The sequence below is a fragment of the Oncorhynchus kisutch genome, linkage group LG6 (genome assembly GCF_002021735.2).
Source record: "Oncorhynchus kisutch isolate 150728-3 linkage group LG6, Okis_V2, whole genome shotgun sequence".
NCBI classification, from domain to species: Eukaryota; Metazoa; Chordata; class Actinopteri; order Salmoniformes; family Salmonidae; genus Oncorhynchus; species Oncorhynchus kisutch.
Window position 1 is genome coordinate 25183904 of NC_034179.2, and position 12359 is coordinate 25196262.

The 12359-nt window shown below is 45.1% G+C and overlaps 1 protein-coding gene across 10 annotated transcripts in view; it reads left to right on the forward strand.

Moving 5' to 3' along the window:
* Positions 1-12359, forward strand: part of LOC109892560 (acetyl-CoA carboxylase) — a 47373-nt gene that overhangs the window by 13231 nt on the left and 21783 nt on the right. For 2 of the 10 annotated variants that reach the window (XM_031826462.1, XM_031826463.1), the window contains exons 14-33: positions 32-182; positions 299-433; positions 583-729; positions 836-1024; positions 1175-1275; positions 1388-1476; positions 1729-1853; positions 1968-2081; positions 2187-2300; positions 2416-2505; positions 2682-2800; positions 4941-4964; positions 5571-5714; positions 6281-6424; positions 6579-6681; positions 7791-7898; positions 8152-8208; positions 8462-8506; positions 11205-11246; positions 12053-12268. In XM_031826462.1, the coding sequence (XP_031682322.1) occupies positions 32-182; positions 299-433; positions 583-729; positions 836-1024; positions 1175-1275; positions 1388-1476; positions 1729-1853; positions 1968-2081; positions 2187-2300; positions 2416-2505; positions 2682-2800; positions 4941-4964; positions 5571-5714; positions 6281-6424; positions 6579-6681; positions 7791-7898; positions 8152-8208; positions 8462-8506; positions 11205-11246; positions 12053-12268 (2257 nt within the window). The remainder of the gene's footprint in view (positions 1-31; positions 183-298; positions 434-582; positions 730-835; positions 1025-1174; positions 1276-1387; positions 1477-1728; positions 1854-1967; positions 2082-2186; positions 2301-2415; positions 2506-2681; positions 2801-4940; positions 4965-5570; positions 5715-6280; positions 6425-6578; positions 6682-7790; positions 7899-8151; positions 8209-8461; positions 8507-11204; positions 11247-12052; positions 12269-12359) is intronic. The other 8 variants (XM_020485173.2, XM_020485174.2, XM_020485178.2 and 5 more) reach the window with 5 other exon arrangements.

A 12359-nucleotide genomic window follows, 5' to 3' on the forward strand; every position in this document is an offset into this window, starting at 1 on the left:
GGGCAATAGACTGAAAGAGAATTTCTCCCAGGTACCGTATCACCATTGGGAACAAGACGTGTGTGTTTGAGAAGGAGAACGACCCGTCCCTGCTTCGCTCGCCCTCAGCAGGGAAACTCATCCAGTACACCGTGGAGGACGGGGGGCACGTGTTCTCTGGCCAGTGTTACGCTGAGATAGAGGTGTGTGTGTGTGACATATGGTTGAGGTTTGGTTATATAGGCGAGATGTGGTTTGGCCATGGTCACACACTCCATTAATGGAGTGAACAGGCATGTAAACCATGTGTCTGTTTCAGGTGATGAAGATGGTGATGACTCTGACGGCGCTGGTGTCCGGCTGTATCCACTATGTGAAGAGACCCGGTGCCGTGCTGGAGCCTGGCTGCGTCATCGCCAAGCTACAGTTGGATGATCCTGGCAGGGTACAACAGGTCAGTGTGGTAGGGTGTGTCTGACACTGGGGGGATTTAGAAATATTTGACTAAATATGCTCCTTTTGTATTTTGTACCTGAAATATGGAGAAGGTGTACAGAACGTTCCATGTGAGACTTTAGAAGTATTTTGTAACGTGCCTCTCAGGCGGAGCTGCACCACGGGGCCCTGCCCGTCATCCAGGCGGCGGCGTTGAGAGGAGAGAAGCTCCACAGGGTCTTCCACAGCACCCTGGACCACCTGGTGCACATCATGAGTGGCTTCTGCCTGCCTGAACCATTTTTCAGTGGAAAGGTATGTTGTGCACTACTACTGTACACACACACACACTAGTAAGACGCCAATATTCTGTTTTCATACATGAATCTGTTTAAATGTGTAATATTGTGTGTTTCCCCAGCTAAAGGAATGGGTGGAAAGGCTGATGAAGACTTTCCGGGACCCCTCCCTGCCACTGTTGGAGCTGCAGGACATTATGACCAGTGTGTCAGGACGGATACCCCTCGCTGTAGAGAAATGCATCAAGAAGGAGATGGCCCAGTACGCCAGCAACATTACATCTGTGCTCTGCCAGTTCCCCAGTCAGCAGGTACACACACACACACACACACACACACACACACACACACACACACACACACACGTTGTATTATTCAGGCTGGTTATTACATTATTTCTGATTTATATGGAGAGTGCATTGGGAACACACCAGACTGATTGTACATGTTCTTTGGTCCAGATTGCCAACATCCTGGACAGTCATGCTGCCACTCTGAACAGGAAGTCGGAGAGAGAGGTGTTCTTCATGAACACTCAGAGCATTGTACAGCTGGTGCAGAAGTGAGTCCTGCTCTTAGCTTCAGGGATTTAAATTGTTGATGATAAATACACATACTGTGTTCACACTGATTCTCTCTGTGCCAGACCATGTCCATGTCGTCTCTGTGTCCAGGTACCGCAGTGGCATCCGTGGTCACATGAAGGCTGTGGTGATGGACCTGCTCAGACAGTACCTCAAAGTAGAGGTCCAGTTCCAGCATGGTGAGGAACATTACACTCTATTGCAAACATCTGCAGCCTGTTAAGTAATGGGTATCCTGGGTTGGTATAGGGGGGAAAGGAAAGGATGAGCCTTGTTTTTTTTGTCCTTTTTAGTCTTCTCTCAGGACTGCAGTTGCTCTATTTGTCCATGTGAGGGCACTGTTAGACAACACACATTTCAGTTGCGCCTTACTTTGAGCTCCGGTTGATTTTCATTTTCCTCTGAATCCTGTATTGTGTGTGTGATTCCAGGACACTACGACAAGTGTGTGTTCACACTGCGTGAGGAGAACAAGAGCGACATGGCCAACGTGTTAAACTACATCTTCTCACACGCCCAGGTCACCAAGAAGAACCTCCTGGTCACCATGCTTATTGTAAGTCCTTCCCTCCTTTAGAAATACATTGGTCATGATTAATTCCTAAGTGTTTGTGTCACAGTTGACTGTGTTTTCCTGTTTGTCTAAGACCAGAGTTTGTGTGTGTTGTAGGACCAGCTGTGTGGTCGTGACCCCACCCTGACTGACGAGCTGATGGCCATTTTGACAGAGCTCACCCAGCTCAGCAAGACAACCAACGCCAAGGTGGCACTGCGTGCCCGCCAGGTCAGCACTCATCACTTCCTGTCTCTCTGAAGGGTCTCTTCCTGTTATTGTGATTGACCAGGGTATGAGTTGTCATCTTCTCACTCCCCTCCGTCTCCTCCTCAGGTGCTGATTGCCTCCCACCTCCCGTCCTACGAGCTCCGCCACAACCAGGTGGAGTCAATCTTCCTCTCTGCCATAGACATGTATGGACACCAGTTCTGCATCGAGAACCTGCAGGTAGGGACCATGGCCATTGACTTTTTATTGGCATTGCTGAAGGCAGTATATTGAGGATCTTTGTTACTTTTTCACAGCCTTTTCAAGATTCTGAATTCTCTCTCGTTCTTTGTAGAAACTGATCTTGTCTGAGACGTCCATCTTTGATGTGCTGCCCAACTTCTTCTACCACAGTAACCAGGTGGTCCGGATGGCTGCCCTGGAGGTGAGAGGAAGCAGATCGTGGTTTTTGGATTCAAAGCCACCGTAGCTGGTTGCCCAGAGAATTTAACCGTATTTGCCAATTAACTAAGACGGACATTTCAGGGGATTAAAGGAGACAATCCTCCACTGTAGCCAGATCTCTACTGTTAACTCTCGTGTCTGTGTTCCCCACCCCAGGTGTATGTACGTAGAGCTTACATCGCCTATGAGCTCAACAGCGTTCAGCACAGACAGCTGAAGGACAACACCTGCATTGTAGAGTTCCAGTTCATGCTGCCTACCTCCCACCCCAACCGGTACGTACACACACACACGCACAGGAGATGGTTCTATATGGTAGGTGGTTCTACGGTGCTTTCGGAAAGTATTCAGACCCCTTCACTTTTTTACATTCGACTTTTTCAAAAATTGATTAAGTGAACTGTTTACCTCATCAATCTACTACACACAATACCCCATAATGACAAAGCGAAAACAGGTTTTTAGACTTGTGCAGATTTATTAAAAACAGAAACCTTATTTACATACGTTTTCCGACACTTTGCTATGATATTTGAAATTAAGCTCCGGTACATCCTGTTTCCATTGACCATCCTTGATGTTTCTACAACTTGATTGGAGTTCACCTGTGGTAAATTCAATTGATTGGACATTGATTGGACATTGATTGGATTTGGAAAGTCACAGGCCTGAATGCCAAGCGTCAAGTCTGGAGGAAACCTATGGTGGCAGCATCGTGCTGTTGGGATGTTTTTCGGCAGGCACTGGGAGTCATGATCGAGGGAAAGATAAACAGAACAAAGTACTTGGTGAAAACCTGCTCCAGAGCTCTCAGGACCTCAGGCTGGGGTGAAGGTTCACCTTCACCTTCCAAAAGGACCCTAAGCACACAGCCAAGAAAACACAGGAGTGGATTCGGGACAAGTCTCTGAATATCCTAATTAAGTGGCCCAGCCAGAGCCCAGACTTGAATCCAATCAAACATCTCTGGAGAGACCTGAAAATATCTGTGCAGCAACGCTCCCAATTCAACCTGACAGGGCGTGAGAGGATCTGCAGAGAAGAATGGGAGAAACTCTTCAAATACAGGTGTGCCAAGCTTGTAGCACAATACCCAAGAAGACTTGAGGCTGTAATTACTGCCAAAGGTGCTTCAACAAAGTACTGAATAAATGGTCTGAATACTTATGTAAATGTGATATTTCAGTTTTTGTAGTTTTTATAAATCTGCAAAAATGTCAACCTTATTGTGTGTGGATTGATGAGGTAAGAAAACAATTTAAATCATTTAGACTAAGGCTGTAACGTAACAAAATGTGAAAATGGTGAAAGGGTCTGAATACTTTCCCAATGCCCTTTATATGGGAGGTGGTTCTACATGGGAGATGAGCACTAACAGAGACCAGAGTTTTCAGGAGAGTACTGTCTTTCACCATCTCCAGAAGGGTCCAGTTCTCATCCATGGTGCCATGCTTCCTTTACCCACATTCCACTGTGTTCAACCCCTGAAAAACGCTCCTCATGTGCAAAAGCAGGTGTTCTGTGAGAGCTCAAATACTTTCTCTGGTTTTCAAAAAAAATGTGTGAGTGGAAACTAATTAGTCTCCTGTCAGCCTAAGAGTCCACTTTTGTCGATCTGTCCACTGGATGACTACAAGATTGATGTATTCTGAAGATCTGTTTCAGTAACACACAACCAGAGAGTGACTCAGGACTTGTACTGTACATGTTCAGCGTTTGTGTCGACTGCACGTTACTGATCCCAGATACATAGATGTTCTGTGTGTAATGTTGTGGATGATCATGTCTTTGCTTCTTGCTGTTGTGTCCATGTACAATTTTGATATGGCTGATAAATAACTGTGATCCAGTGTGTTGACCCCCTCAGACATGAGGGGTCGTCTCCCATTGACTGCTATGCTCAGATTGTTGCAGGCACATGCTTTAACCCATTTTAAAATGTTTAACCCAGTTGCATTAACCAACCATGATTGGCTTCCTCGTTGGAACTAAGCTAGCTGCGTGCATGTCTCCCACCTCGGGAATAAACCAATACCCTGACCAAAGAATAGGCTTCTAGGGAGGTTTAGGACTATTGTTGCATTTCTGGAGGATCAATCCTAGAGTACAATGTTTATGAGACAATACATTTGTTGTAATCCTTAATCTGACACCACTGAGCATCCAGCCCATGTGCTGCCTGCCATTTGTAATGCATTGTTAGTTCATGAAGCCCTTGAAGTCAACCATAAGGCCTATGTCATGTGTTACTTCTGACAACCTAACAAATTGTAAGTGTTCAAAATGTACCATATGAGATGCCAACCATATCCATAATAGTCTCACACGTGTATGATTCACACACTTTTCTGAGCCCTGACTGCTTCCTTAAACTGATGCCTGCCTAACTAACCAATCAGTGTTGTTTGATTGCAGAGGGAACATCCCAACTCTAAACAGGTATAGTACACATTCTTCTTGCAACCAATATGTAGACTTCAGTGGAGGCTGGTGGGAGGAGCTCTAGGAGGACGGGCTCGTTGTAATTTCTGGAATGGGTGGAACGGTATCAAACATATGGAAACCACGTTTGACTCCGTTCCATTTATTATATTCCAGCCATTACGATGAGCCTGTCCTCCTATAGCGCCTCCTCTGGTAGACCTGAGCCGCTCTAGACTAGAAAGCAGCATGGTCGACAATCTGCAGAGAAACGTGTTACAAGTTATTCCAAAAATGAATCCGATTTTTACAATTGGCGCTGAATGTTTGATCACGGATCATTTACTAAATCAATGGTAACAGCATGGCATGATGCAGCATACTGAGATTCTGTCTTTCTGTGGGTGTATTGTCGGTGTATGTACGCTACATTGTGTGTATGCAAATCATGGATCTTGTGCCGTTTTCCGGTGAGAAATGGGGAGTCAAAAGATGTTGACTACATGTACATTAACTTTAATATTCTGGGGCAAAATGTTATCAAATAGTGCTCTGTGAGATCGGATGTTTTGCTTTGTTAGCTGTGTTCTGAATGTGCTGCCTGCTACTGTCCTGTCCTCTCAGGAGACTGTCTGCCCTGCCTCTTCTACTTAAGCCTGTGTCTGTGGACAGTAAAATACAGGACACTAAAGCACAGGATGATAAAACAAAGGATGACTCTAAAACGGAGGAGGATAAACCTCCAGATACGGATGACTCTGTGGACAGGTTGGGCCCTATAGCAGCCTCTAGGCTATATATCATTCTGTGGGCTAACAGACTTCTGGGTTTAACCTCTCTAAAAGGGGACTTGGCCTCTGTGTGGAGGGGAGAGGAGGACCTCTGAATACTAAACACCTGGGGGAACTTTTGGGTCTTCTGTTTGGCTGAGGGGAAAATCTACAATGCTTCCATGTCCACTAACATTATACAGATGTGCTCCTCCACATAATCTACAGTACCACTTAGCGTTTGAACACTGCTGCTGGGCTGCTCCATGAGTATTACATCCAGATCTATGAGGCACATTTAGTTCTTATATTCCGATCGTCATTCACTGATCTCTGTGAGAACATGGTGCTATATTACTGTTGGTTTGGAAGTGAATGAGGATTCAATGTTCCTTCTGTCCCAGCAGCTTATCACAGAGATGGTAAATACTGGTGTGTGTGTGATTTAAGCGGCTGGTGGGGGGCTCTTGGGCCAGAAATAGGCTTTGTCCTACTCTGGGTGGGTGAGTGAATGTGTTTGCTGCAGGACCCCCTGTCTAATGGCTGTCTGTATTGTGATCCCAGGATGTCGTTCTCGTCCAACCTGAACCACTACGGCATGGTGCACATGGGCAGTGTGAGTGACGTCCTCCTGGACACCTCTTTCACCCCACCCTGCCAGCGCATGGGAGCCATGGTCTCCTTCCGCTCCTTCCAGGAGTTCACCAGGTGAGTGCTCTTTTGACCTTTTCAAAATCATTACATTCTAACTTTATTATTATCCCACATTGGGAAATGGCATTATTGAATTAGAGCTGTAATACTTAGATTTTACCTTGAGTGACTGTGTGGTGTCTAACCGTGGTCCTTTCCACTCCCTCAGGGACATTAAAGACGTGATGAGCTGTTTCTCTGACTCCCCTCCTCACAGCCCCTCCTTCCCAGAGGGAGGGAACCCTGTGCTCTATGGAGAGGAGGACACCAAGGTCAGAACGTTCTGCTAGTACTGATTCTGAGGTGTATTGCAACACTAGAGTATTGTGACTGAGAGCCCTTTGTTCACTGCTTCAAAGTAGAATGACCTTGCTTTTCTTCACATAGTTGCAATATTCACGACTGAAATGATTGGCACCCTTGATAAAGATGTGCAACAAAGACTGTGTTAAATAAATAATAGAAATACTGAGCTATGTTGGATGCAATTTATTTTAAAGAGATTAATACAATTGCTCAGAAAGAGTTTGCAGAACAAGTCATATTTTATCTTCTCAAAGGTAGCGGTCAAAATGATTGGCACCTCTAATTCAAACCACAGGTACTGAAAACAAAGGGGGGAAAGAGGGATGCATAATGAGTTGTCCAACTGAATGTATTCAACTGAAATGTGTTTTCCGCATTTAACCCAACCCCTCCGAATCAGCGAGGTGCGGGGCCTGCAACCTTTCAGTTACTGGCCCAACGCTCCTAAACGCCAGACTACCTGCCGGGCAGTCCATAAGTGCAGACTAAGGATATGGAAAGATTATGTATGGAGGAATGGTCTAAGATCCCTCCCAATGTGTTCTCCAATCTCATAAAACATTTTAGAAAAAGTCTGTCCCGTTATCCTTGCAAGGGGAAGGTGCTGGAGTATTGAAAACAGGGGTGCCAAAAATGATGACCCCTATCTTTTTGGGAGAAAAAAAGTATTACTTGTTAAACAAAATCTATTTCTCTGAGCAATTGTATTAGTATAAAATAATACATTTTTCTAAACAAATTTGAGCTTACAATATAGCTCAGTGTACGTATTGTTTATTTCATGTATTTTTTTTTTTAGCTCCTCTTTGGTTGCGTTCCCGTGCTCAGGTGTGGCATGGATCAACCATTGATTGCGTGCCACGTCATCGACAGTGTCATCAGCTGATGGATTGCTGTAACATATATGTGGTTAGCTGATACATAAAATACCTATCCAGGCTTTGTAAATCTGGCAGGTGTCTACAACACCCAGGCAGAGGAACGTGCCCAATATCAAGGGTCCCAATAATTTTGGTTGTGACTACTTTCTCTTTGAATTGTATGACTGAGGTTTGCCTGCATGTGTTTGTCCCAGAGTATCCAAGATGAGCCCGTTCACATCCTCAACGTGGCCATTAAGACTGACAGTGACATCGATGATGACGGCCTGGCCGCCATGTTCCGGGAGTTCACCCAGTCAGAGGTCAGATGAGCCTTTCAGGAAACTGGACACATTGGCATTTTAGTCATTTAGCAGACACTCTTACCCGGAGTGACTTACAGGAACAATTGGGGTTAAGTTCCTTGCTCAACGGCACATCAACAAAAAAGAATTGCCTGGTCTGCTTGGTGACTAAAACCAGCAACTTTTTGGTTACTGGCCCAACGCTCTTAACCGCTATGCTACCTGCCTCCCAGTTGCTCACACTTTCTCTTCCTCTGTCTTCGTTCCCCAGAAATCCCTGCTGTTTGAACATGGCATCCGCAGGCTGACCTTCCTGGTAGCTCAGAAGGTGAGGACTAAGATTCCCACTCCCCTACTCTACCCTCGGTTTTCTAAGCAACTCTCTGCCAATCACCGTCAACTATCTTATCTTAATCACAGTGATACTGGTTGAATATCCAGACAGCATGAGAGTCACATTTTTAATTTGGAATGGCCTATAATTTGACTAATTTGTATCTCAAATTTGGCTGTTTTGTTTGCTTGCCATCTTTTCCCTCTGTATCCATGTCTTGCCTTTGCTGTGGTGTTTGTGCTGACAGGATTTCAGGAAGGCAGTCAACTATGAGGTGGACCAGAGGTTTCATGTGAGTAGCCTGGGAGGATGTGGATGATGACTGAAACAGTACAGTTTGTCTTCCTGTATTGTCAACTCTTTCCTTTAAACACTCAAAGTAGCTTTTAGATTCTGGGATAAAATGAAAGCATTTGAGACTAAAGACATTTGGGTAAATGCCAGGTTCCCTTCTCTCTCTCTCTCCCGCATCGTGACTTCAGCCCTTTGACTCTGTCGTCACTAGTTAAAACAGCCACAAAGTCATCATAATGGCTAAACCCTGCTCATTTATACATTTTATTTTCTTAAAATCTTATTTTAAACCTAACCTTAACCTTATGCCTAACCTTAAATTAAGACCAAAAAGCCAATTTGGACTGTCGCTGTGGAATCTGACCTTGTGGCTGTGGTATCTACTGGAAACACTTTAAGAGAAGAACCGGTCCCGATGAGAGCTAATTACTGCCATTGGTGTGGCCGCCCTCGTTATGTGGGTCGGAACAAATTCTTATTTACGACAACCTATACCAGCAAAACCCAGACGACGCTGGGCCAATTGTGCGCCGCCCTATGGGACTCCCAATGACTACTGGTTGTGATACAGCTTGGATTCGAACCAGGGTGTCTGTAGTGAAGCCTCTAGCACTGAGATGAAGTGCCTTAGACCACTGCGCCACTCGGGAGCCTGAGTATCCAACCCTCTTCAGACTACACTGACCAGTGTACACTCATATTAAATTGTGTATTCTGTTATAGAGAGAATAGGGGATGTGATAACACCATTGTGTTGACAGCTCTCTTGTGATCATGTACACATCCAGTTGATGAGTGTTTGCAATTAGGGGCCAAGTGGGGTACGATCATCAGACAAACCTGCCAACCAGGCTTCTAGCTTGAGCATTCAGAAATACAAAGCACTCCCTGTTGGAAAGATAATGTTTTATTCATTGGTTCAGATGTGACTGCTGCATGTTGCGGTCTGTCATTATGTAAAAAGGCAGTTTTGGGAAAATACACTAATTTCACCCTCGGACACCAGGCCAAATAGGAGGAGATCAGGGATGTTGAATGTTAAACAGGCTGTTGCTGATCAGACTGATGCCATAGTGTTCCTCTTCAAGCTCACAGCAATTCACATGATCGCACTCATCACAGCTTATTGAGGGAGAAATGTAGACCCTTAGAAGGAAATGTAGCCGCTTAGTCTTGTTAGAATGTCGCTGTCATTTTCACCTGCAGTCATTGGGTTCTCTAGATGTCATGTCTATTTTTAGTCTAGATGGTTCTGTAACTTTAGGTTATTTTCACACTTGGTCCCTTTCAGACAACATTTTTAACCCAGTGCGGTCGGCTTAATGTTTTGGAGTGTACAATCCAAAGTAACTCTGACGCCTCAAGAAAGCCCCCATAGCGAACCGAACTGAGTGAGGTTTTTTTTCACATATAGTCCTCTTTAAAGTGAACTCTGGGGCAAAATAACTTATCTTTGTATTCACACTGCCTTTGCCTTTTTGCCTGTTCACTTGACCTACTTTGTGGTCCGAGTCCTCTTTACATTCACATTGCTGTCTCGAAAGGAACCAATATCTTTTCCCAACATTGACTCAATGCACTCTGGGTTTTTACAATGTGCAGGAAAAACCATTCCTTCAGAATGTGTTATCAGACAGTTAGATATACCTACTTACATTTTGGAAGCTTTTAACTGCGTTTAGTTAGATGAGACTAAATACTTTTAATCAGAAGATGCTATTAACAGGTTTGAATAGTGTGAACATATTTTCTAAAATCAATTCTAGCTCTTAAAGGGAGAATAGCCCAAATTGGGTGTACAATTGTCAATTAGAGCATTATGAAGCGCTCTTAGCCTATAGATCACATATTGCAAACAAATAATCTGAACCTGCACGTTATCTCTTGTGGCACCAATGTGAGGTGTTATGTCAGGGGAAGTGGTGTCTCAGTAGTCTAGTGTGAGGGGTTATGGCAGGGGAAGTGGTGTCTCAGTAGTCTAGTGTGAGGGGTTATGGCAGGGGAAGTGGTGTCTCAGTAGTCTAGTGTGAGGGGTTATGGCAGGGGAAGTGGTGTCTCAGTAGTCTAGTGTGAGGGGTTATGTCAGGGGAAGTGGTGTCTCAGTAGTCTAGTGTGAGGGGTTATGTCAGGGGAAGTGGTGTCTCAGTAGTCTAGTGTGAGGGGTTATGTCAGGGGAAGCGGTGTCTCAGTAGTCTAGTGTGAGGGGTTATGGCAGGGGAAGCGGTGTCTCAGTAGTCTAGTGTGAGGGGTTATGGCAGGGGAAGCGGTGTCTCAGTAGTCTAGTGTGTGGCACAGGAATGACAAGTGAACCTGGGGAGCTTTGTGTTCACATTGCCCTAAAAAAGTGAGCTGGACAGAGGATTTCAAGCAAACCAAACTCAGACCACCTCTCAATGGGTTTGCTTTGGGGGCTCTTTCGAGGGGTCTGAGTTCCATTGGAGTGTTCATACTGGATAAAAAACTAAGCGAACCACACGAGTTCACAAATTGTCTGAAAGAAACCAAGTGTGAAGAGAACTATATGTGAAAACACACTTAGTTGCAGCATAGCAGGGATCCTTGAATTCCTGCACTCAAAGCCCTAACTGTCATTCTTAGCCGGTCTTAACCAGTAGAACTGGTAGGTTGGCAACGTGTGTTCTTTGTAGCATGAGAATCTGTTTAAATCTCTCCTCACCTGTCTGTCTCCCACACAGAGAGAGTTCCCCAAGTTCTTCACCTTCCGGTCCAGAGACAAGGTTAGTGTCCTCACACTGTCTTTGTGTCAATATGAACACTGGCTTTATGGGCTACCATCAAATAATAGGGAATGGTCTGCTCAGTGGTAGTGGTCAATAAATGGGTTGAATCCATCCCAGAAAGATAAGGGAATTCATATTTGAAGTGCAAACACCGACTGAATATATTACTGAGATGAAAGATGAGCCCAAATGACCATGTTTCTCAATGTGTCGACTAGAGTTACAGTGGAAGAGGTAAGCCAGTTTCAACTAGGCAAGTGTCAATTTCACATAATGACTACAATTGAGGTGAGGCAATTTGAATAAGATGGTTGCAGAAGTACCTTTCTGCTGTCCTTGCTCACCCCTTCGTTGGCACTGAAAGTCTCTCTAACATGATCAATGACGGCTCATCCCCTGCCTAGGCCCCTGATAGTCTCACTACAATGGCACCACAAACTCATTACCGTAATTATCTATTTAATGACGTCTCCATTTAAGAGAAATTACACCCATTAGCAGGCTGAGATTGCCTTTGATTTAATTTACTTAATGCAGTGTATGGCTGGTGGGCACCCTCTACTCTTATACAAACCAAATGCTCCTGAAACAGCCAAGTTCCATGAGTTCTGCAGCTATTAATATTGGGGATGATGGTAGAACAGCCTTAACTGGTTGTCATTTCTAAGCCTTGAGGAAAGATCATTCCCATGTCTTGAACCCTCATTGGTTGGTGTGACCGTATCTTGCTGTGTCCTGCTGTCTGTGACGGTGTCTTGTGCGACTGCCTTGCTATGTAACGGACTGTCACCATGCGTCTCCAGTTTGAGGAGGACAGGATCTACCGTCACTTGGAGCCAGCGCTGGCCTTCCAGCTGGAGCTGAACCGCATGCGTAACTTTGCCCTGACCGCCATTCCCTGTGCCAACCACAAGATGCACCTTTACCTGGGCGCTGCCCGTGTGGAGGTGGGCACAGAGGTCACAGACTACCGCTTCTTTGTCCGGGCCATCATCCGTCACTCAGACCTGGTCACCAAGGTGAGAGCAATATTTACACACTGCTTTGTGTGAGTGTGTTTTTATTGTTACACCTGTTCAGTTTGTATATGAAAACGTGCCCCTCTGACCT